Source organism: Amphibalanus amphitrite, unplaced genomic scaffold (assembly GCF_019059575.1).
Source record: "Amphibalanus amphitrite isolate SeventyFive unplaced genomic scaffold, NRLGWU_Aamphi_draft 000746F_arrow, whole genome shotgun sequence".
Classification (NCBI taxonomy): Eukaryota; Metazoa; Arthropoda; class Thecostraca; order Balanomorpha; family Balanidae; genus Amphibalanus; species Amphibalanus amphitrite.
The window spans coordinates 288,842-309,457 of NW_024882240.1; the positions used below are offsets into that span (position 1 = coordinate 288,842).

The following is a 20,616-nucleotide window of genomic DNA, read 5'->3' on the forward strand; positions in this document are numbered from 1 at the left end:
ATATATGTTGACCTCGAAAGGTCAAGGTCAAAGGTTGACCTCAGGTCACGTGACCTCGAGGTCATCATGTATATCATTCGATGCGTCTTGACGAGCTGAACACAATGAGACCATCCACGCGTCTGTATCTTGTTCCTGTACGGAGTTATTGGCCAAAAACCTTTGGTGACCTTTGATGACGTCACATGACCTCACAGCTGCCCAACAGCAAAACAGACCTCAAGGTAGTGAAGGTTGATCGTATATGAAGTCATGTATGGTATATGGGGCCATTCCGACCCGTTTTAGTGGTAAAAACAGGGAGTTGATTTTTCCCCATTGACTTATAATGGGGAGGTCGCGAAATTGACCTGACCTTAGGTCACCGATATCAAAATTCCGAGATATACAATTGTAGCTACTAATGACCTAATAACATCCTGCGACTTTCAAAGGCCTCCGACATCTACTGTAGCTCTGGCACGGTGACAAAGTTGCAAAAAAGTGACTTGAGGTTGGGTCATTCAAAGTGACCTGGTGACCTGACCTTAAAAGGTAGGAGGTTCAAACTTGCACACCATGTGTAAAATTGATGAGGGAATAGTCGTACCAAATTTCGTACAAAAAAAAACCTCGGGGGGGGGGGGCGGATATCCGCCCCCCCCCCCCCGTCGGTGCGCGGGTTAAAAGTGCATATTCATTCACCCTGTGGCTCCAAATAGCGAAATACATCTAGCAACAGACAAAACACACTTCTGACGCAAAATGAGGCGGTGTTAAAGGGGCAATAATGTAACGATCAGGCCTACGACAATGAGTGATGACGCTACCAGAACCTCCCACGTAGCAGAATACAAAATAGTGCGCGTCGAGCCGGATCCTTTTTTAGTTGGATCAATGCCTAGCTATTACCGCTACAAAGAAAGCACGAGAAACGAAATTCTTATGATACAATATTACGCAATGATTGATGTCATTTGTGCACCCACATTATTAAGCTTATGCATCAGTAGCCATACGAACATGAGCGTAGGTGGCTTTGTCCGAGGCGATTCACCATTTTCCGATTGAATGGTACACTATTAGGTAAGCTATTCACTACTATTCGGTGATACACATTTACAACCACCTGGTGCCAAAATAAATCCAATGTCCCCGATAATCCACGCCGTTCATGGACCGCAATATCTAGCGTTCCCCTTCCCCGGCCTAACGTGAGCCGCAACGGTAGCGATTTTCACATTAGACTGCCACGCAGGTTCGTATCGACAAAGCGAGGGTCACCACCCCGGGTCTGACGTGAGGGACCGTCAGCCGCGCCTGGCACAGAGTGCCACCCCGCCGACGGTCAGGGAGGGGAGGAGAGGGAGGGGAGGCGGCAGTGACTGATGACGTGATACTTGGTCGTTAGCGAACCCGTCACGGACACATATTATAGTCTTATCGTACACACATTTACACCACACTCTAGGTACACAGCGCAAAGCTCATAATCAAACATCGATCGGTACCTACTTGAGTCATGAATGGGACAAAATGTTAAACGTTTGGGTTTTAGGTAGCGAGCCAACGGTATCAATGATTGGCGTATAATACACCAATAGTAGTCGGGTGGTCTTCTACCGCTTAAAGGTAGTGTGCCAGCTTTCCTGGACCGTATGGAGTTAATGGCCCAGATAAGGAGAACCGGATTTTTAGAACTTATCCATACCTTAAAAACTCATGGAAACGTCTTAAATTCTTCAAATTTTGAGTACCCCAGTGCGAAATTCGCCCCGACGGGTTGTCGGTCGTACCCCAACCACATTTCACACCACTATTAACAATAAATGCACGCACTGAAATCGCTATTACCGATAGGCTCATGATCATCCAATCAAGTTTCGATAAAACCGTTCATCATCATCTCCTGCGGTTTCGAACACGCCTGATAGGTGGTGCGGTAGACCGCGCCCAAAGCCAGGGCCCCGGTTGTTACGTCAATAACATTGTTAACGATTGTTCTTGCCGGGTATCGTAAAAGGGACCAGTTACTTTAAATGACTGTATTCGAAATTCGTAAAACTATAAGCCAAGTGTCGATACAAATTCACCTCTTTTTCACCTCGTTTCACCTCATCCATCATTCACCCAGACTGTTCTACATTTTCATAATTTTCCATCATTGTTGGATTTCATGTGAAATCTGCACGGATCCTCCTCATAGGGATAATTAATTGACACTTTAAGAAATAACACCCTCCCCCCGCCAACGGAGCGGACCAGGCGCACACGAGCTCATGATCCGAGCGCCTCCTCCAGCAGGCAGAGCCGCCGGGCGGGGCGGTGCACTTCTCCTCCACGGACCAGTACGCGCGCCGACCGGACGCGGCCATCAGGCCCAGGAACTGTCTCGGTCACGCGTCCCAGGGGCCACTGGCCGCGCGGGCTGCCGTTCTCCACGATGAGGACGAGATCCCCCACTGCCAGGCTGCGACTTTCCGATCTCCACTTCGGTCGGCATGCCAGTCCTGGTAGATACTCTCGAAGCCATCTCCGCCAGAACTGGTCTGTTAGCGCCTGGCTCTGCCGCCAAACTCGTGTAGAGCAGCTCTCTTCGTCTCGGAACAATCCTGGAGGCAGACGCCTGACCGGACGCCCCAACAGCAGATGATTGGGCGTCAGTGCCTCCAAACTGTTCGGGTCTGTCGACACGTGCGTGAGTGGGCGGCTGTTGACGACTGCTTCCACTTCAGTCAGAACAGTGTGCAGTACTTCCTCGGAGACAAGCAGCCGCCCGAGGACAGCTCTCAGCGCGCGTTTGACAGTCCCCACCATCCGTTCCCAGGCGCCGCCCATATCACAGGCAGCCGGTGGGTTAAAATGCCACCGGATATCGCGTTGAGTGAGCTCATCGCTGATAGTCTGCTGGTTCCATTGTCGCAGCAGCTGGCGTAGCTCTTTCTCTCCAGCCCGCAGACACGATCCGTTGTCACAGAAGACGTCTGATGGCGGTCCACGTCGTGCGATATACCTGCGGAAGGCCATCAGGAAGCTGTCGGTACTCAGGGAGGATGTCAGCTCCAGATGGACCCCGCGCGTGGAGAGGCACGTGACCAGCATACACCACTTCTTCTCGATTCGTCCTCCATGCACCTTGATCTTTAGAGGACCGAAGAAGTCGAGCCCAATTGAACTGAAGGCGTACTTCGTGTCGAAACGTGCGGTCGGCAAGTCGGCCATGCGGGGCTGACACGGCTTAGCTCGGCGTCGTCGGCAAAGAGGGCAGTCAGCCACTACCTTCTTGACTTCTTGCCGGGCGCGCGGCACCCAGTAGGCCTGACGGAGCTCATTTAGGACATGTTCGGTTCCCGCGTGCATCAGTCGTCGATGAACTGCGTCGATGATGAGCCTCGAGATGCAGCTACTTCTCGGGAGGATAACAGGGTGGCGGGTCTCTTCTGGCACAGGAGCATTAGATAGCCGTCCGCCGACTCGTAACAGCCCCTCTGAGTCTAGCATTGGAGTCAGCTGCAGAAGACTGCTTGACGAAGGGAGCTCCTTACCTTCGTTCAGTGCCTCAATCTCTTGGGCGAATGCCTGCCGTTGGGCACTTCGCACCGCCATGTTTTCAGCTTCATGTAGCTCCTCGGCAGATAGTGGCTCCCGCTCGAGGGCGTTTGGCTGTGCGACCTGAGACTTCAGCACTCTCAACATGTTCCTCGTGAATCGCAGAATCCAGGCGACAGTTCTTTGGTAGCGGACCCATTTAGAGAACCGTTGTGGGTCAGGCAGGGTAAGGGTGGCCAGCCGGGTGCTGTGTTGTGTGACCATCACTGTCTTAAGCTCTGGATCCTCATCTTTCAGTGACAGCTGCTGGTCTGGTGGCCAGGCATCTTCTGACTGCCACAAGAAGTCGGGTCCCCTTATCCATCGGCTGTCTCTCTTCAGGTCGGAGGCTTTCGATCCCCGCGAGCAGTCGTCTGCTGGGTTGAGCTCGGACGGCACATGACGCCACTGTCTGGGCTCAGACACGTCACGGATCTCGGCCACACGATTAGCAACGAACGTGTGGAAGCGCCTGCTGTTGTTCTCGATGTAGCTGAGGACGACTTTGCTGTCGCTCCAAAAGACCGTGTCACTTTCATTCAAGTTCAGCTCCTGAGCTACTTGGGCCGCCAAGCGCACAGCCAGCACCGCCGCTTGCATCTCTAGGCGGACGATCGTCAACCTTTTTAGCGGCGCCACCCTACATCGGCTCATAATCAAGGAGCAGTGGATAGCACCGTCTGCATATTCGTGCCTGAGGTAAGCGACTGCCCCAAAGGCTCGCTCAGAGGCGTCACAGAAGACGTGTAACGTCTTCGTGACTGTTTTCTTGGTGTGTTGCTGATACGCGTAGCATCTTGGGACTCGAATCTTCTCTATTGACTGCAACTCTGAGATCCAAGCTGCCACTTCGCTGCACTCCTCGTCAGAGAGAGGGCTGTCCCAGGTGTGTTCAGTCGACCAGAGTGTCTGCAGTATCATCTTCCCCATGACCAGGAAAGGGCTCGCCAGCCCCAGTGGGTCAAAAATACCAGCGATAACCCGTAGGATCTCGCGCCTTGTAGTTGGTGCTGTCGGCCCGACATTCGTGACTGACGGAGCACTGGGACTCAGCTCATCTAGCTCTGCATCCCACTGCACACCCAGGACCTTCTGTGTCGGGAGTGACGCGCTTAGATCTACGGCACCAACTGCTCTGTCTTCAATCGAAATTCTCGCAAGCACCTCCCTGGAGTTGCTGTTCCATTTGCAGAGTCTGAAGCCTCCCCTGGAGAGCAGCGCCGTCACCTCTGCCGCCGTTTCTTGTGCTGTATCGTTGTCTGGTTCAGAGGTGGCCAAATCGTCCATATAGAAGTCTCTTTCGACAATTTCACGTGCTCTGCGTCCAGCTACAGTGTCATCACTCTTCTCCTGGGCTGTTCGGCGTAGTACATAGCTGGCTGATGCTGGAGAGCTCCGAGCGCCGAATATTACCCTGTCCATTTGGTATATATCTGGCGGACGGGTGCTATCCAGATCGCGCCAGAGATAGCGGAGTGAGGCCTGGTCCTCAGCTCTCACAGCCACCTGCATGAACATCTTCTCTATGTCGGCGCAGAGACCAACGGAACCTAGACGGAAACGTAGCAGCACCCCTGGGAGGGATCTTAGGAGGTCCGGTCCAGACAGCAGATGCCCGTTGAGAGAGCTACCTCCATAGCTGCTCGCTGCGTCGAAGACCACGCGGAATTTGCCTGGCTTGCTGGTGACTGCGTGATGAGGCAAATACCAGGTGCGGTCATGTTGTACCAGCAGTTCCTCATCATCAAGCTTCCGCGCATATCCTTTCTTCACATTTTCCTCCATACTCTGTTGGTACGCTGTCGCTTTCTCAGGAGCTCGGCGCAGAGCCCTCTCTGTGTTTTCCAGCCGGCGCATGGCCATGGGGTAGTTGTCAGGCAGCTTGACATTTTCATCACACCACAGCAGCCCTGTCTCGTAGCGATCGCCGCGCCACGTGGTAGTCCTTGCCATGATGTCTTCAGCTCGCCGGTCTTCCTGTGATGTCGGCTCTTTCATGTTGTACGCCGTACCAAATGCCTCCGTTGACCACCAGTCCTTCAGCATAGTCACCAGCTCGTCATCAGCTGAGCGGTGCTTGGAAATGTGCATCACCTCTCGCTGGCCATGGGTCACCAGCTGAGCCACATTTCCGGTCAGACACCAGCCGAAGTGGGTTCGTACTGCCACTGGTTGTCCTGGCTTGCCGACTCTGACCTCCTGCTGCAGCATGGCCTCCAGAACATTGGCCCCCAGCAGCAGTTCAACGGCCTTTCCATTGTTGTCTGGAATCACTATGTCATCCAGATGCTTCCAGGCCTTCCTTTGCTTCCAGTCCACGCTTTGAGGACGCACATTGAGTCGGACGACGGAGAACACCTCTGGTACTGTGACCGTCTTGGCGTTACTTCCTGGGGACAAGGAGGACACTTGTAGACTCGTTCTGATCGCGAGTCTGTTGTCTCCGCTTCCTTCAACATTGGCCAGTTGTAGCTCCCTCCTGTCTCCGTCAATCCCCAGTTCCTTTAGCACGTGCTCCTCGCACAGACTCGTATCGGCACCGGAGTCCAACAGTGCAAGGGTATCCTTGTAGCGTCCTTCAGTTCCATGAATCCGGATTGGAACAATTTGTAGCAAGGTGCGCTGACTTGTATGCGTCTCCGTCTGCGTCATTGCCATTACGTCACGGGCGTCTGTCGTCGCCGTCGGTCTTGTTTGTGCGGGATGAGGAGATTGCGCCGACGGTATATGGAGAAGGCGATGGTGTCTCCCCTTGCAGCCCCGCTCTCCACAAACTGTCCTGCTCGAACATTTGCTCAGCCAGTGGCCAGTACTGAGACATCGGAAACAGCGACGGCCACTGCGCACGATGTGACCGCGCTCCTCCGGTGTTTTCTCCAGAAAAGATGGGCATTCGGCGAGTGCGTGGGCGCCACTTTGGCACACAACACATTCAGCACTGACAGCCGCTCCTGAAGCAGTCGCTAAAGTTGTGCGCTGAGCTGAACTTGTGTTCCCTCTTGTGTCGCCCCGGCGCCTGTTCAGCGGTGCCGGTGTATGCGCTGATCTGGCGACACTGTCCTGTACCCTTGAGCAGAGCGCAGGCTGAACGCGGCGGCCCGCCAGCACTACTTTCCCGAGCCAAGAATCAATGTCCTCCAGAGTGGGTACGTGTGGCATCATTTCCAACTCTAACTGGCCCCACTGCCAGGCCAGCGTGCTTGGTAGCTTGGCTATCACCTGCTGCATTGAAGAGGTCGCGGCCAAATCCGCTTGGTAGCCCATGCTCTTTAGTACGCACACGGCCGTGTGCAGGGCTCGCGACAGACTTGTCAGGCCAGCGATATCGTTGTGCTTCACTACCGGGTGCTGAAGAATGCTGCTGAGTGTGCTCTGGACGACAGCAGTCGGGTTTCCAAATTGAGTCTCCAGCTCGCTCAGCGCCACTTCATAGAGCGACATGTCACAGAGCAGACCACGCACGGCTTCACGAGCGTCTCCCGTCAGGAACGACTGGAGGTGAATCATGCGCTCTGTGTCAGTCAGTGACGCATTATCATGAACCAGGGCTCGAAAGAGCGAGATCCACCGGGGCCACTCTAACGGAGACCCATCAAACATCCCAAGCTGTATCTTGGGCAGCGAGGCATGAACAGGAGCGAAGTTTGTGTTGGCTTCAACCCATCGTCTTGTGCGATGGCTTCGATCGGGCGATCTGTTTGCCGGGTTGTTCTCTTGATCGGGTGGACGAGTCGGGTTACTCCCTCCCGCATTTCCAGACTGCGCTCCGGCAATACTTTGACACGCTGTAGCTGGCGTGTCACCAAGCAGTTGACACTGGACCCGCTGATCAGACTGCTCGTTCTGAGCGCGAGCCATCGGGGTCGGCGGCACAGGGCTCACCCTGTCAACAGCGCGGTCCATGGACGGCGGCTGGTGGTGCATGGACCCCGGTCGCATTCCATCTTCATCTGCAGTGCCGACCGAATTTCGCAATCCAACCTCTTCTTCCATTATTTGAAGCTCCAGCGCGTCTACCTCCGCTTGGTCAGCTGCCTGTCGTGCTTCAGCTAAAGCCTCATCTCTTGCTAGCCTCGCACGAACCTCAGCTGCCTTAATCTTCTCGTCTGCCACTCGCTTCGCCTGTTCGGCTTTGAGCTGTGATACGAGCGCTCGCCTCCTTACCGAACTGCGAGTGGTGGACGTAGAGCTCATTTCAGCCTCACTTCGGGTTTTGAGACTTGCAGACGCAGACCTATCACCGCAAGCCGATCGTACACTCATAGTTACGTTACCTATCGAATCGCAGTCAATCAATTCCTTAACTGGTTACAGTTATTTTACGGTACTCGATCCGGCCCGGAGGACCATAATGTTACGTCAATAACATTGTTAACGATTGTTCTTGCCGGGTATCGTAAAAGGGACCAGTTACTTTAAATGACTGTATTCGAAATTCGTAAAACTATAAGCCAAGTGTCGATACAAATTCACCTCTTTTTCACCTCGTTTCACCTCATCCATCATTCACCCAGACTGTTCTACATTTTCATAATTTTCCATCATTGTTGGATTTCATGTGAAATCTGCACGGATCCTCCTCATAGGGATAATTAATTGACACTTTAAGAAATAACACCGGTAACGTGAGGTAGCCGAGTCGGGGCAGCGTGCGCTGACCCAAGCCGGGGCCGCGCGTCCTCCCGGTGTCATGTGATAGTCCGGGGCTGCCCGCGGGGATGCGGTAGACCGCGCCCAAAGCCGCGGCCCCGGCTTGGGTCAGCGCACGCTGCCCCGACTCGGCTACCTCACGTTACCGGGGCCATGGCTTTGGGCGCGGCTTCTGCTCATACTTTGTGGTGCGGTGGTGGTGCGTCGGGCCGCGCGCTCTGACTTCGGCCAAGAAAAATGCGTCAGCTGATCATTGTCAGTTCTGCCACTTTCATGTGGTGAGATGGGGTCATAACTTTAGAGACGGCTGTTTCATATCAGTTATTTTACATAAAATAATATTTCAAACCATAAATTAATGTTCGACAGCCAAATTAAAGAAACAATACCAATACAGGCTTACAGTTTAAATTCGACATTGTGTTGTCTACGATTAGACAGCTGATAACTCATTCCCGTACGTCGTACTCTATAATGACCTTTGTTTATTGTCACATGTGCGCCGCATTCGCGATTGTTGCCGACGCCTGTTTGCAGGTCAGCCCACTACAGTTGTTATACATGTCGAAAACCGATAAGCTTTTAGGCGAAAAAAGCACTATTTTAGGCCCATTTTGATTTTTTTATTTCGATATTAGGTAAAAACAGAAGCTTCTTATCCTAGGAAAAATAAAATGGGAAATCACTGAAAGGTGGCACACTACCTTTAAAGAGGCAGTATGAGGTTTCAGAGAAAAATTAATCACGGCATCAACCGCGGTCTCTCAAAACACCACCACCCACCAACTAATAACGAACACTCATACAGAATCATCCAGCCCCTCCAGTCCAGAGGAGGCCGTCTTCTGACACTCACCCGGTGCCGAGACGTCCTTTCCATTCTGTTCCTGTTCAGCAGAGAGCCGCTCGAGCGCCGTCCGTGACTCCTCGACAGTGAGGGTCGCCCTGGGGGAGCGAAACAGCGGTCACTGGTGGGCTGGTGTATTTGCGTTCTGGAAAGTCAGTACTGAATACAAGTAACCCGGAAATCGGTACCTCTCTCCAAGGGATCAAAATGCGTCAACGGACGTGATCTCTACCTTGGGGGAAAATACGTAGCCTGACTACCCTGACCCAGCCCTGGAGGCCGTGAAATTATATCATGTATGTGTCAGATATCTATAGGGACAGTCTGCGCAGCGGGATCCGACGCTCGGCCGCCAAGGGGCAAATGTCGGTTGCCGGTGGCGAGCTCTGCGTACGGTACATGAAAAAAACAGCGGACTATCCATGGCACAAATTATGGCCAAAGAGCAGTAAATTGCTTGTTGAAAACGGTGAGGCCGAGTGATGAAGAATTTCAGCACCCGGAGCTGCAAAGTACCAGTTGAACAGGAAAACATGACACGCCCATTGCACTTGGCTCTGAAAATGAATCAAGCAAGAATATTCGGTGAATAGGAAACGGAAAGTAAAAATCGGTGTATGGGGGGTGGTTGGGTGTAACCATGGACCTCTGTATACATATTATGGTGTAACATGACGATCAACTAGAGTTTGGTGGCTGAAAGGTCGGTGCTACAAATATAACCGCAATTATTCGCACTGAAGGTTTACTGTAGTAGATAAAAAATACGAGAAATGTGATTGAAGTTTAACAAGGAGAAGAAGGCATCAGCTACAGCAGACAAAAGTTGGTGCGTTATTCCAACATATTTGCAGCTCAGGTGCGACCATTGACAGAATATAGAGCAAGTGTGAGACGTGAGTGTTGAAGCCCGCATTCTCACTGTTCAGTCAGTTCATGGCCTGAACAGTGGCTAGACTATGAACAAGAAGATAGAGGTATATATGTTACAATATACAAATTATCAACAAGAATCAGCACATAGACATAATGATAAATGAGATGGTGATGTAGAAACTAGAAATACAAGTGGTAAGGCTGTGCAGAACAGAACAAACAGACAGTGTACAGAGACAAAAAAGAGCGTGTAACATCGAGCGATATGACCCGCAGGGCTAAAAAGCGAGGACAAGCGTTTATACAGAAGCACCAAAGCCGCCGCCAGTCCCGAATAAGGTAGCCATTCAAGTCAGGCAGGCTAGCATATGAGAGAGAAGGAACCACCAGGAAGGAGCCCATAGATCCGCCACCAGAGAACGCTGCAGGCAGAAAGAGTGTGAGAGCTGGAAAGATAGCGGGGGGGGGGGGGAGGGAGCTACTCACTGTTGCGACAACGCTAGCTCCATGTCGGAGAGGCGCCCGGTGTGACCCCTGCGGGTCGGCAGAGGTCACCGTTAAAGGGCGCGCACACTGACCTCACGGGACGCAAGCAGCGGAACACGACCGGTACGGGACGGAGCCAACACCGCGACCACACAAACTGACAGCGTCTACGCCGAGTGAAACCTCAGCCCGGGTACCGTTTAGTAGCGTTAGGCAGAGTTTAACTGCTACAAATCCAATAATGACTAGTTGAAGCCAGTATAATTAAAAGCCAACTGCACGACCACTGCAAGCAGGACACGACTCTACAAGCGGGGGCGCACCGACACCGCCGTGCGGACGTCGTGTTTAGCCTGGACACGGGTCACACAGCACAGCCAGACCTCAGCGGCGGCCACGCGGAGCTCAATTACCTGGTCTGCAACTCGTCGTCAATGAATTGCAACAAGCTCCTGTCGACAGAAGGCAGGTCTAACGACTCAGCGCCGATGGGGCGCCCGCCGCTGCAGGGTCCGAGGCTGGACGAGACGCCACCTCTCGGCCAGCCTCGGACCGGGCGGGGCCGGGCGGGACAGGCGACAGGACACCCTGCTCATGCCCCAGGCGGTCCCCACCGCGGCGTACCGTGCCAGCCAGGCGCAGTATCCCACAGGTAAAGCCGACAGCGCTGCCCAGCGGCACAGGGTGCAACTCGCTGGTTTTGAAAAGCCGCACTATCAGATAGGCATGTGCATAGTGTCATTTAGTATTTTAGCACAGAAATGTAACTGAATATGAATGTATCAGCCTTATGGCTCAATTTAATTTCGCACGAACTACTTGAATTGGTTTGGTAACATGGATATAACAATTCACTGCATCCACAAGGGAGACGCGATTTGAGGTGAGACGGCATCTGGATGTTTCTCCGCGTTTCATTTCACCGAGTGAAGTAGTGAAACGAAATCGCAGATAACTGCCATCAATTGAGTGATCAGTCACGAAAGCGAGACATTCACATCAACTTTGAAATCGAGCTCAGATGGGCCGTTCCTGTATCAAAGAAGGACAGTGATTCTGGCTGCCACTAGCGAACTCAGGGAGCACGGTGGCTGGAACCCCTCCGCCGACCATATCTAAATCCTTTCGTATTATCACATTCAAATCCTTTCGATTATCAGTCTATGGTCTCAAAACTTGATCTAAATGTTTGCGTCTCTGACTCGGTCCGTTTGACCAGTCTGAAGTACGGCTCTCGCGAGATTAAGCGGTAGGTTTTGAACTTTTACATTTCCGATTATGTCTCAGAAACTAATCGATCTACGATGAAGCCATTTTGCACGATCATGGCCGGCTTGTGAACCAACAAGTCGATCGCATCTTCAACACTTAAAAGCTTAAGACGACGAAAATATAGCCTGAAGTACACTAAACTTTCTAGGCGCAAAAACTACCGCTAAAACCCGCGGTGCTCCTGATTATGAGGCCATATCAGTATCCCTTCAGGTGCTTATATGCGATTTACGGATTACAAGTTCAATAAGCCACAGATATGTCGGTTTCACCAGATGGGATAAGCGCCTGGCAAACAAAATATCGGCTGAGGAATTACGTTCACAAGGCACCAATGCAAATTATCAGAGGAAACTACCTTATCAACAGCAGTATGAATGCAACAATCAGCAACTAATCACGGAGCTTTCAGTGGCAAGGCAAACTAATCTAAGCCAGTCCCATACAGATGCCAATGCACAAGCAGACATCCACACATACATACGTACATACATACGTACATACATACAATCATACATACCAGCACAAAGCTAAAAACTGTTAGGTTACAAAAAATATAACAAACTTCCAAAAGAAGCTCCGGAACAGGCAAAAATAAAAGACAAAACCAGACTAACTAAAAAACTAAAGCGAAGCGAAAAATGTTTCAATCTCGCTGAATGCGAGATGCAGAGCATTACAATGCCACAGGCCGAGAATTCGTCACCGCTAATTGCGAACTGATTAGCGCCAGCAGTGTTCAGCCAGCTATGAGCGCATTGCAGGGTGACGAATCCGCGGTCCGTAGTTTTGTGAGCTCTGCGCTATGAGGCGGGCCACCGCCGTCTCAGCATTTAGTGCGACACGGAGCTACGGGGCGCGTTATGCGAGGACGAGACAAGAGGCCAAGCAGGGGGCTGTTCGGCAGTCGAGGGCCGCGGGAGGGACGGCGGAACAGCGCGGAAACAGTCGGGCCGACCAGAACCGAGCGCATTTCCGGGCAGAGATGACCGGGGACCCGAGAGGTTTGGCTATCAGACGGCAGGTCAGCGGCAGCAGGACGGCCAGCTGGCATCATGAGCAGGTGTAAAAGTGGCCTTTTGTGAAAAGTTCTCGTGTAAGGCTTCAAGTTGATTGCCTGAATGACATTTTGCGACATTAGCACATTAGCCGTATCGCCCTTATCCAATTCGAAAGGAGACTTTTTCATTTCATGTTTAGCCGTATTCAGCATTTAATAATTGATCAGCACAATGATGGGTCAGACTGGAAAGCAAATATCACTCCAATTAGTGGATCGAATTAATGAGACCAAAGATCACACTTATCATCCACCTGGCAAATATCAATCCATGACCTTTTAACGTTGAAACAATGAGCCATACTGCCGTCACCTACAGGTGAAGACCATTGCAACGTGCGTCCAAAGGCACGTTGAGCTGAATTCGTATGCAACAAAGAAAACAAATGGTCGACAAAGAAGGTACCGTAAGGTGGGGCTATTTGAGACAGCATTTAAAATAATTGTAATAAAATGAAAACCGTTTGATATTCATGCTTAATTTTTTGCTCAGGCGATTCACTGCTCGATTCAGCACCACCCTGAGCAAACATTTCACAACAAATATCAAACGATCTTCATTTTATAGTTATTTTAAATACTGTCTCAAATAGCCCCACTTTACGGTATGTAAATGTGCTGGTAAAGGTCAAACTTATGGTCTCAGTGTAAATAGTTTAAACATAGTATGCAAATGGTCGTTACATCATTGACGTCGTTACATCAACTGAAACAAGGAAACAATATAAAGCCACTCTTGCACAGCTGTCACTCAACGGAAATTTAACAGCTTGTTTGCAAAATCGCCGACAAATTTCGGCCAAGAGCTCCGACTGGCCACGTTCAGTTGTCTTTACGACAAATTCAGCTCTGCTAGTCGGCCGTTCCGCCCCCGCTGAGGCCCAGGCCGTCCGCCGGCTGACCTGCCGCGCGGCGGGTCCGTTCAGTCCCCCACCCGGCCCCGCTTCTCTCCCCAACCCCCAACTCGACACCGTCTATCGGCAGGTCGTTCGGGGGGGGAGGGGGAGGGGGGCAGCTCGCTCCGGTTCAGCTCCTTACGTACTTGAGCGACAGGTTGAGCACGTCCGCGCCCGACAGCGGGCCGCGCTGCAGCCGGCGGCCCACGGGCGACTGCTCGGAGCGGGTCAGGCTGCGGCTGCGGCTCAGTAAGTCGCTGCCGCTGCCACCCCCGCCGCCGCTGCCGACGGGACGCGAAGAGTCGAGGGTGTGGCCGGCGGCGCGAGCTCTGGAGAGGCGACGGTGTCAGGCGCGGCGCGGCCCCGAGAAGACGGCGGGCGGCGGAGAGACAGGCGAGGCGGCGGGCGAGGCAGCCGGAGACATAGCAGCGAGCGAGACAGGGCTATTGTGGGAGGGATATTGGCAGACTGCGAGCGAGGAGACGGCTGTAGCGGACGGGACGATGGCTTTGGAGGTTCAGAGAGTAACCGCTGGACACCTCGCTTTACGGGAAGTCCTCAAACTCTTTCGAATTGACGTTGGAACTATGACACTAAGGTTAAGTTTCAAAGGATGCACTAGTTCAAAGACCTTATTGGGAAGGGGATGTCTAATGCTGATGATAGAGTACTACGATGCTAAAAGATAAGCATCAGACTATTTAGAGGAGGAAATTACAAACGAGACCAAAGTACCGACAATGCCATGGTCAGCCTACAAACGCCACAAAACCCATCTACTAGCGAAGTTTTAGCACAATTAATTGATGCAATTGATGCAAATCACAGCCAAATTAACATACAGTAAGATTTTAGCCAATTAAACTATTTTACAGTGCCGACAAATGTTATTGCTATCCGTCTAGCATCAGCTCTCTAAATAAAATCATTACATTAAAGTAACAGACACTAAACAGAAGAATGAAAACGTGAAAAACACGACATAACATAGCACGTCTTCCAAACACCAATTAGTCTCTTTTTCTGTTATCCAGTTTCCATTGCATTAGTTCCGCCACCTCTGGAGCGTTTGTTACCGTAAGCCGTACGAGGCCCTTCCCCTTAGGGAGTCAGTCGGCCGTCACCAGACTTGAAAGCCTCTCAGATCGACAGGATAGGGCCATCGGGAGACGGACCGACTACTCGGCGCCAGCCCCTGCCGCCATCAGTTAGTGGATATCCCCGCATCCGCTGAGCTATGCGAGATGGATGGCTAGCAAGAAGCTCTCAGGAGGAAGGGAGGGTTTAAGACCAGAGGACACGCTGGTTACTGGAAGAGAGCTAAGATATACCACAACAGCAGCTGCTGCGAGGGTAGGTTAATTTTGGATGATTTGCCGATACGCGTCGTGACCAGCTAAAGAATAGGAACACACCGCCTGAAGTAAAGATAAATCGCAGGGAAAGTTGGATTCTTCCGCATATTTCCAGCAATACAATCCGAACCCATCGGCTGGATGGGACATGGGAAGATGGTCTGTTTTCGACATCCGTCTTTTCTTCCAAGGAACACCTCGTAGAGAGTCTATCATACCACTTCCGGCCCGCACACGGCTGGGATACAATCTGTGTCCACTCCCGCAGCGCATTGTTCCTCCCCGTACCGGTGGGGAGCTCCTGGTACCGCCAGAAGCCGGATAGCACGCGGTACGACAGCAGGGTAGCACGACAGCTGCTCGAGCGGAGGGTGATTAGGCCTACCCAACAGGGAAACAACCACCCTCCAACGCTTCAACAGCAAAGCTTGAATTAGCTAGGCTAGCCAGCTAAGCATCCTTGATCTGACTAGCCGAACTCCTTGCTTTCCTTATTCCTACGTTCCACTGAAGCCCAGTTACTCATCCACTCACCATTTTACCAGTCACATGTACAGTTACAATCGCAACCATAAACACACCCATACACACACACACACGTACACACCACTGACGCTGCAGCTGCTTAATCGCACAGTCCGGCACGCCCCAGCAGCCATCACCACATGCGCCTGACCCCCGCGGGAGGGGGGGGGGGGCAGGGGTCTCACCTGTTGACCTCCTCCACCTCGGGGTCACGCGTGGCCCACTGAGAGGCTACGTCCGACGCAGAGGGCTCAGCTTCGTCATCGTCATCGTCATCCTGAAAGATCGGTTAGGTGGTCAGAGGTTGAAGGGATGAGTCAGGGAATTCCACAGTCAATTTCACAGCCTGCTGTATACAAAGGTATAATGGAGGATCAAACATGAACATTGAACAATACCCGGACGTATGAAGCGATGCGAAACCAGCTAATCAATGACAATGGCTGCAGCTGTTTACATAACTGCAGCTGATAGTTTACATAACTGCAGAACGGCAACACTGAAGCCCCCATCCGCCCTCCCCCCCCCCCCCCACACGCACACACACACACAATACACGCACACACGGAATTTCATAAAAACTGGCATTTTCGCCCGAATGATACAATGGGTGAAATATCAGAGGAACGCAGCGTCCCTCGGTGCACCTGAGCAGACTAGCAGCACGTAACTCACCACCACGCCAGCGATCCTCCACTGTTTGCGAGGCGCCGCCGGCTCGGCCGCCGAGGACATCTCTGTGACCAGCGGCGGCTCGAAACTGACGCTGCTCACTGGGGACAGACGAGGGTGCAGGTTTGGGTACTTTGTCTCATAGTAGGCTGAACAGGGATAACCCGTTTACACTGGAGGTCCACGCTTCGGCTTCACAGTGGGACGCCGGGCAGGCTATTGGTCATGGAACAGCTAAAAGAGCTTGGACACAGACAGATGAAAATACCTTTACACCGCTAGCGGAGAAAACAAAAAACATACTCACGTTACACCAATTTTCATAACAACTCATGAAACAATATCCAGCCAGGAAAACAATGGCAGCATAAAAACAAGCTCTAACAATAGTAGAAACACGATACAGGTTGCCCGCCAATCGCACGCGGCATGCCTGGCAACGTGACCCGCCAGGCGTGCCTATGGCGACGGTTTTGGATTCTCCTACGATAACCCTACGTTCCCACAGCGCACTCACTGTGCAGCTCCGACTTGGTTCGCTGTTTGGTCGGGGGCTGCCGGGACGCTATCCGCTGTGGCACGTTGTTCACCGCCTGGAAACGAATGAAAACAAATGAGAAAGGAGGTAATAAACGAACGTGACTACACTAACATTTGATTTGCTTGTTGGGGCTCAGGGGTGCGAAGATGGCGGGGTCATTTTGTAGCCATTAAACGATTTGAGCAGACCAGTTTAGCTGACTTTGCTAAGGAAACCATCGACCATAGACCTCAGTACACCAGTGTACAGAGGTCTATGCATCAAGTATCAACCATTGTCCACGGCTATGAGACAATCAAACACTAGCCCGAAGTTCTTACTAATTTTGACACCCCAAACGCCCTTCAAGACACTCCAGTACTGAGCATCAGCCCCCGGTCACTCCACCCCGTTCTCCCGCGGGTCACTCACCCCCTCATCATCAGGCTCGGCCTCCTGGAAGTGGCCGCTGGGGTTCCGGACCCGGTCCAGCAGCTCCCGCATTAACCGGCGACGGTCCAGCTGGTCGCAGCACACAAACGCGTGCTGCGGAGACACGAGGACAAAGCGGGGTGTGGATAAGCCGGTTACAAATCTAACAAAAAGCTATGAGCAGGCGTTGACTGTTTAACAAATGTCACGCTTGATTGGCAGGGTCCATATGCTTGGACGTTTAGACCGCAAAGGCAAATAACAAGCGCTTCGATCAACAGTATAGCATCCTGATAATTTTTAATGCCAAAGCAGATGCAAATGTAGGCGGTGCAAAACACAGCTCAATATTTGTTCATTTTATTAGAAGTGTTAAACGTTTATTGTGGCGCGTGGTTCGCCACGAAATTTATAATTGTGGATTGTGTTAATTTTTGTGTAGCAACGGGGAGCTTCGAACGAGCAGCTGCGCAGCGAGCATTATGTTATTTGTCCTTATTGATTTTCGACCGTTTTTATAATATATTTTAATTTGTCGGATAAACTTTATCGATTACTAAATATGAATGATGAAATTGAATCGGCCATGTCTACACAAATACGTCTGCTTTGTGCGATATTTCAGATCATAACTATTTCACCATCAGCTGACCAAAACTGACCTGTGACAGTCGATCGGCCGTCGGCCGCTTCTTCGGGTTCTTGGTGAGCGCCACCTTCAGGAAACTATGGAACGTCGGCGACCACTTGTTCTTGTCCTTGAGCTGCGGCGGCTTGAAGCCCGACTTGGACATGAGGAAGAGGGCGCGCATGGGGTGCAGGTCGAACATGGGCGGCTGCAGCTCGGCCAGCTCGATGGCCGTGATACCCACCGCCCAGACGTCGCACTGCTGATTGTAGCCACCCTTGCGCTCCACGGCTGCCACCTGGCGGATAGAGTCAGAGGCTGAGGTTAGCCCAACGGCCGCTGGTGTTCGGCAAAGACCGGTCGAGCGAGACAAAAGCAGCTGGTCACACTTGCATTGGGATCAGCGGCGTATTTAGAAAATCGCGAAGGGGGGGGGGCCAAGGGTTTGGAGGGCGCCACCTCACCCAAGGAGGGCGCCATACGGTCGCGAGATAAAAAATCGCTCAGTGGGGGTTGGGGGGTTGGGAGGCGTTTTTTACCATGCCACCAGTTTTTTTTGCGTAACCTCGTATAGGTCGTGCTGCATTGATTTTGCATCGTGTGTATTCTTTATACTCCAGGTCACAAAAGGTCAAGTGTTCTTGAAATGCTGCGCCGAAGGCGCGCGAAATTTTTGAAAACAACCTTTTCCTCCGCTTTTTAGGCACGCCTTTTATACGATCACTGTTCAAAGCTCCTCTCGCTCTTTTACCAAATTTGAAGGTGTAAAAAATACCTAAGGTTTGGTCGGGCCGCTGCCACACAAACTGTACAGAAAGCTTGGCTCATGGGTGTCGATGTATAAAAGTTTATTGGCGGTGGCATATCTACGCACCAGATCACCGTATCGGATTGATACCGGAGCGCGAGATGCGTAAACATCATCCAAATTACCTCAGACCAGCCTTCATAGCCTTCTCACAGATGCATACAGTGTACACTGTACCCACATAACCAGTTTCAATCACCGAAACTTCAGATGCCTGCTGTTGCGCCCGAACCTGTTGACAATACTTAATCGTAATCCATATAGATGCCATGATGCACGTAAAGTAGGATCAATCCGTTAAGACCAAAGACGTGTTTTATGCATCGTAGAGCGTAGATAGTTTTGATAGGTATAGATACTTCATTCATTGTGCTGAATGCACGTTCATTTGTGGCAGTTTTCACAGGCAAGACATCAACTATGTGCAATAAGTTGAAACGACTAAGTTGAAAAACATGCCAAAGGAGTAAATAAATGATAGGAGGGCAGCGATCAACGGATGTTGCCAATAGGTAGAAGGGCTGTGATCCACAGGAGGGCACTAATAGGTAGAAGAGCCCCGATCAACATCCCGAGTTTCGACAGTAGGGCACCGATAGGTAGGAAGTTGGCGAGCAGCAGGAGGGCGCCAATGGATAGAAGGGCAGCGATCAACAGGAGGGCACCAATAGGTAGGAGGGCGCCGATCAACAATCAACAGGAGGGCGCCACCAGGTAAGAGGGTGGCGAGGAACAGGAGAGCACCAATAGGAGGGTGGCGATCAACAAGAGGTCGCCAATAGGTGGGAGGGCGGTCATCAACTGGAAGTCGCCAATGAGCGGAAGGGTGACGATTAAAATGGGGGTGGCAATGGAGGGCGCCTTTGCTCAAGAGGATGACACGAACAGGAGGGCGTCTGTGCGGAGGGCGCTGGTCAACAGGAAGGTGCCAGTGGATAGGAGGGCGGTGATCAACAGGAGGGTGCCAGTGGTTAGGAGGGCGGCGATCTACACGAGGGCGCCAATAGGAGAAGGGCCCCGATTAACATTCAACAGGAAGGACTAGGAACCAATAGGTAGGAGGGCGGCACTGAACAAGAGGGTGCCAAAAGGGAGCAAGGCGGCCTTCAAAATTTCACATGAGGGCTCAATAGGTAGGAGAGCGCCAATAATTATGAGGACGCCGATCAGCAGAATTAGGGCGGCAATGTGTAGCAGGGTGGCGACCTACAGGAGGGCGCCTTCGGGTGAGAGGGCGCTTATTTACGGGACAGCGGCTTACATAGGCGACCACCGTTACGCTTAGAGAGCTACAGCCTACAAATGTGGTTGGAGGGCGCCCGAGGGAGCCCTCCAACCGTATTTGGAGGGCGTATTTGGAATGGGCGTCCTCCGAGGGCGCCCTCCATCCGTATTTTCCCTGTAAACACATTCGCGATTGGAGGGCGCCCTCCAGTCGCGATTGTTTTTCGATTCGATTATATCACAATTGCATTTGCGATTGGAGGGCGCCTTCGGCGCCCTCCAATCGCAAAGGGCGCCTTCGGCGCCCAAGGGGGGGGGGGCATGGCCCAGTGGCCCCCCCCCCCTGCCTACGCCCCTGATTGGGATCTGATATTGATGTAGCTTGCATGTCAAATATTGCTCTCGTTCAAATGGCTTATTTCCCACAACTAACTTTAAAGAAAACTCATGGGCTGGTGCATTATGAGTTTTATGTCTACTAGCCAAGCACCACACAGCTAAGACACTGACTGAGCACCATCCCCGGTTGTGGTCCCACCGTACCCCAGCGCCGTATCATACCTCTGGCGCCATCCAGTACGGCGTCCCGATGAACGACTGCCGTTTGCCGATGGTGGCGGTGATCTGAGCCGAGACGCCAAAATCTGCCAGCTTCACTCCCCCACTCTCAGTCAGTAGAATGTTGGCTCCCTGGCGGCCCAAACCGAGGTCAGAACGGGATAGACTGCTGAGAGCCCGATGGAGGGAAATGCTGCATGCATAGCAACGGAGAAAATCAGGTCAATTGCAAGTCAAATC

The 20,616-nt window shown here is 52.0% G+C and overlaps 1 protein-coding gene across 10 annotated transcripts in view; it reads right to left on the minus strand.

Moving 5' to 3' along the window:
* The window catches only part of LOC122365529 (mitogen-activated protein kinase kinase kinase kinase 5-like), a 49,948-nt gene that overhangs the window by 23,006 nt on the left and 6,326 nt on the right, over positions 1-20,616 (minus strand). For 2 of the 10 annotated variants that reach the window (XM_043336801.1, XM_043336803.1), the window contains exons 6-15: positions 20,380-20,508; positions 17,821-18,084; positions 17,159-17,272; positions 16,724-16,799; positions 16,210-16,307; positions 15,720-15,811; positions 13,801-13,983; positions 10,840-10,878; positions 10,427-10,474; positions 9,074-9,162 (exon numbers count right to left, since the gene is read on the minus strand). In XM_043336801.1, the coding sequence (XP_043192736.1) occupies positions 9,074-9,162; positions 10,427-10,474; positions 10,840-10,878; positions 13,801-13,983; positions 15,720-15,811; positions 16,210-16,307; positions 16,724-16,799; positions 17,159-17,272; positions 17,821-18,084; positions 20,380-20,508 (1,132 nt within the window). The remainder of the gene's footprint in view (positions 1-9,073; positions 9,163-10,426; positions 10,475-10,839; positions 10,879-13,800; positions 13,984-15,719; positions 15,812-16,209; positions 16,308-16,723; positions 16,800-17,158; positions 17,273-17,820; positions 18,085-20,379; positions 20,509-20,616) is intronic. The other 8 variants (XM_043336807.1, XM_043336808.1, XM_043336809.1 and 5 more) reach the window with 6 other exon arrangements.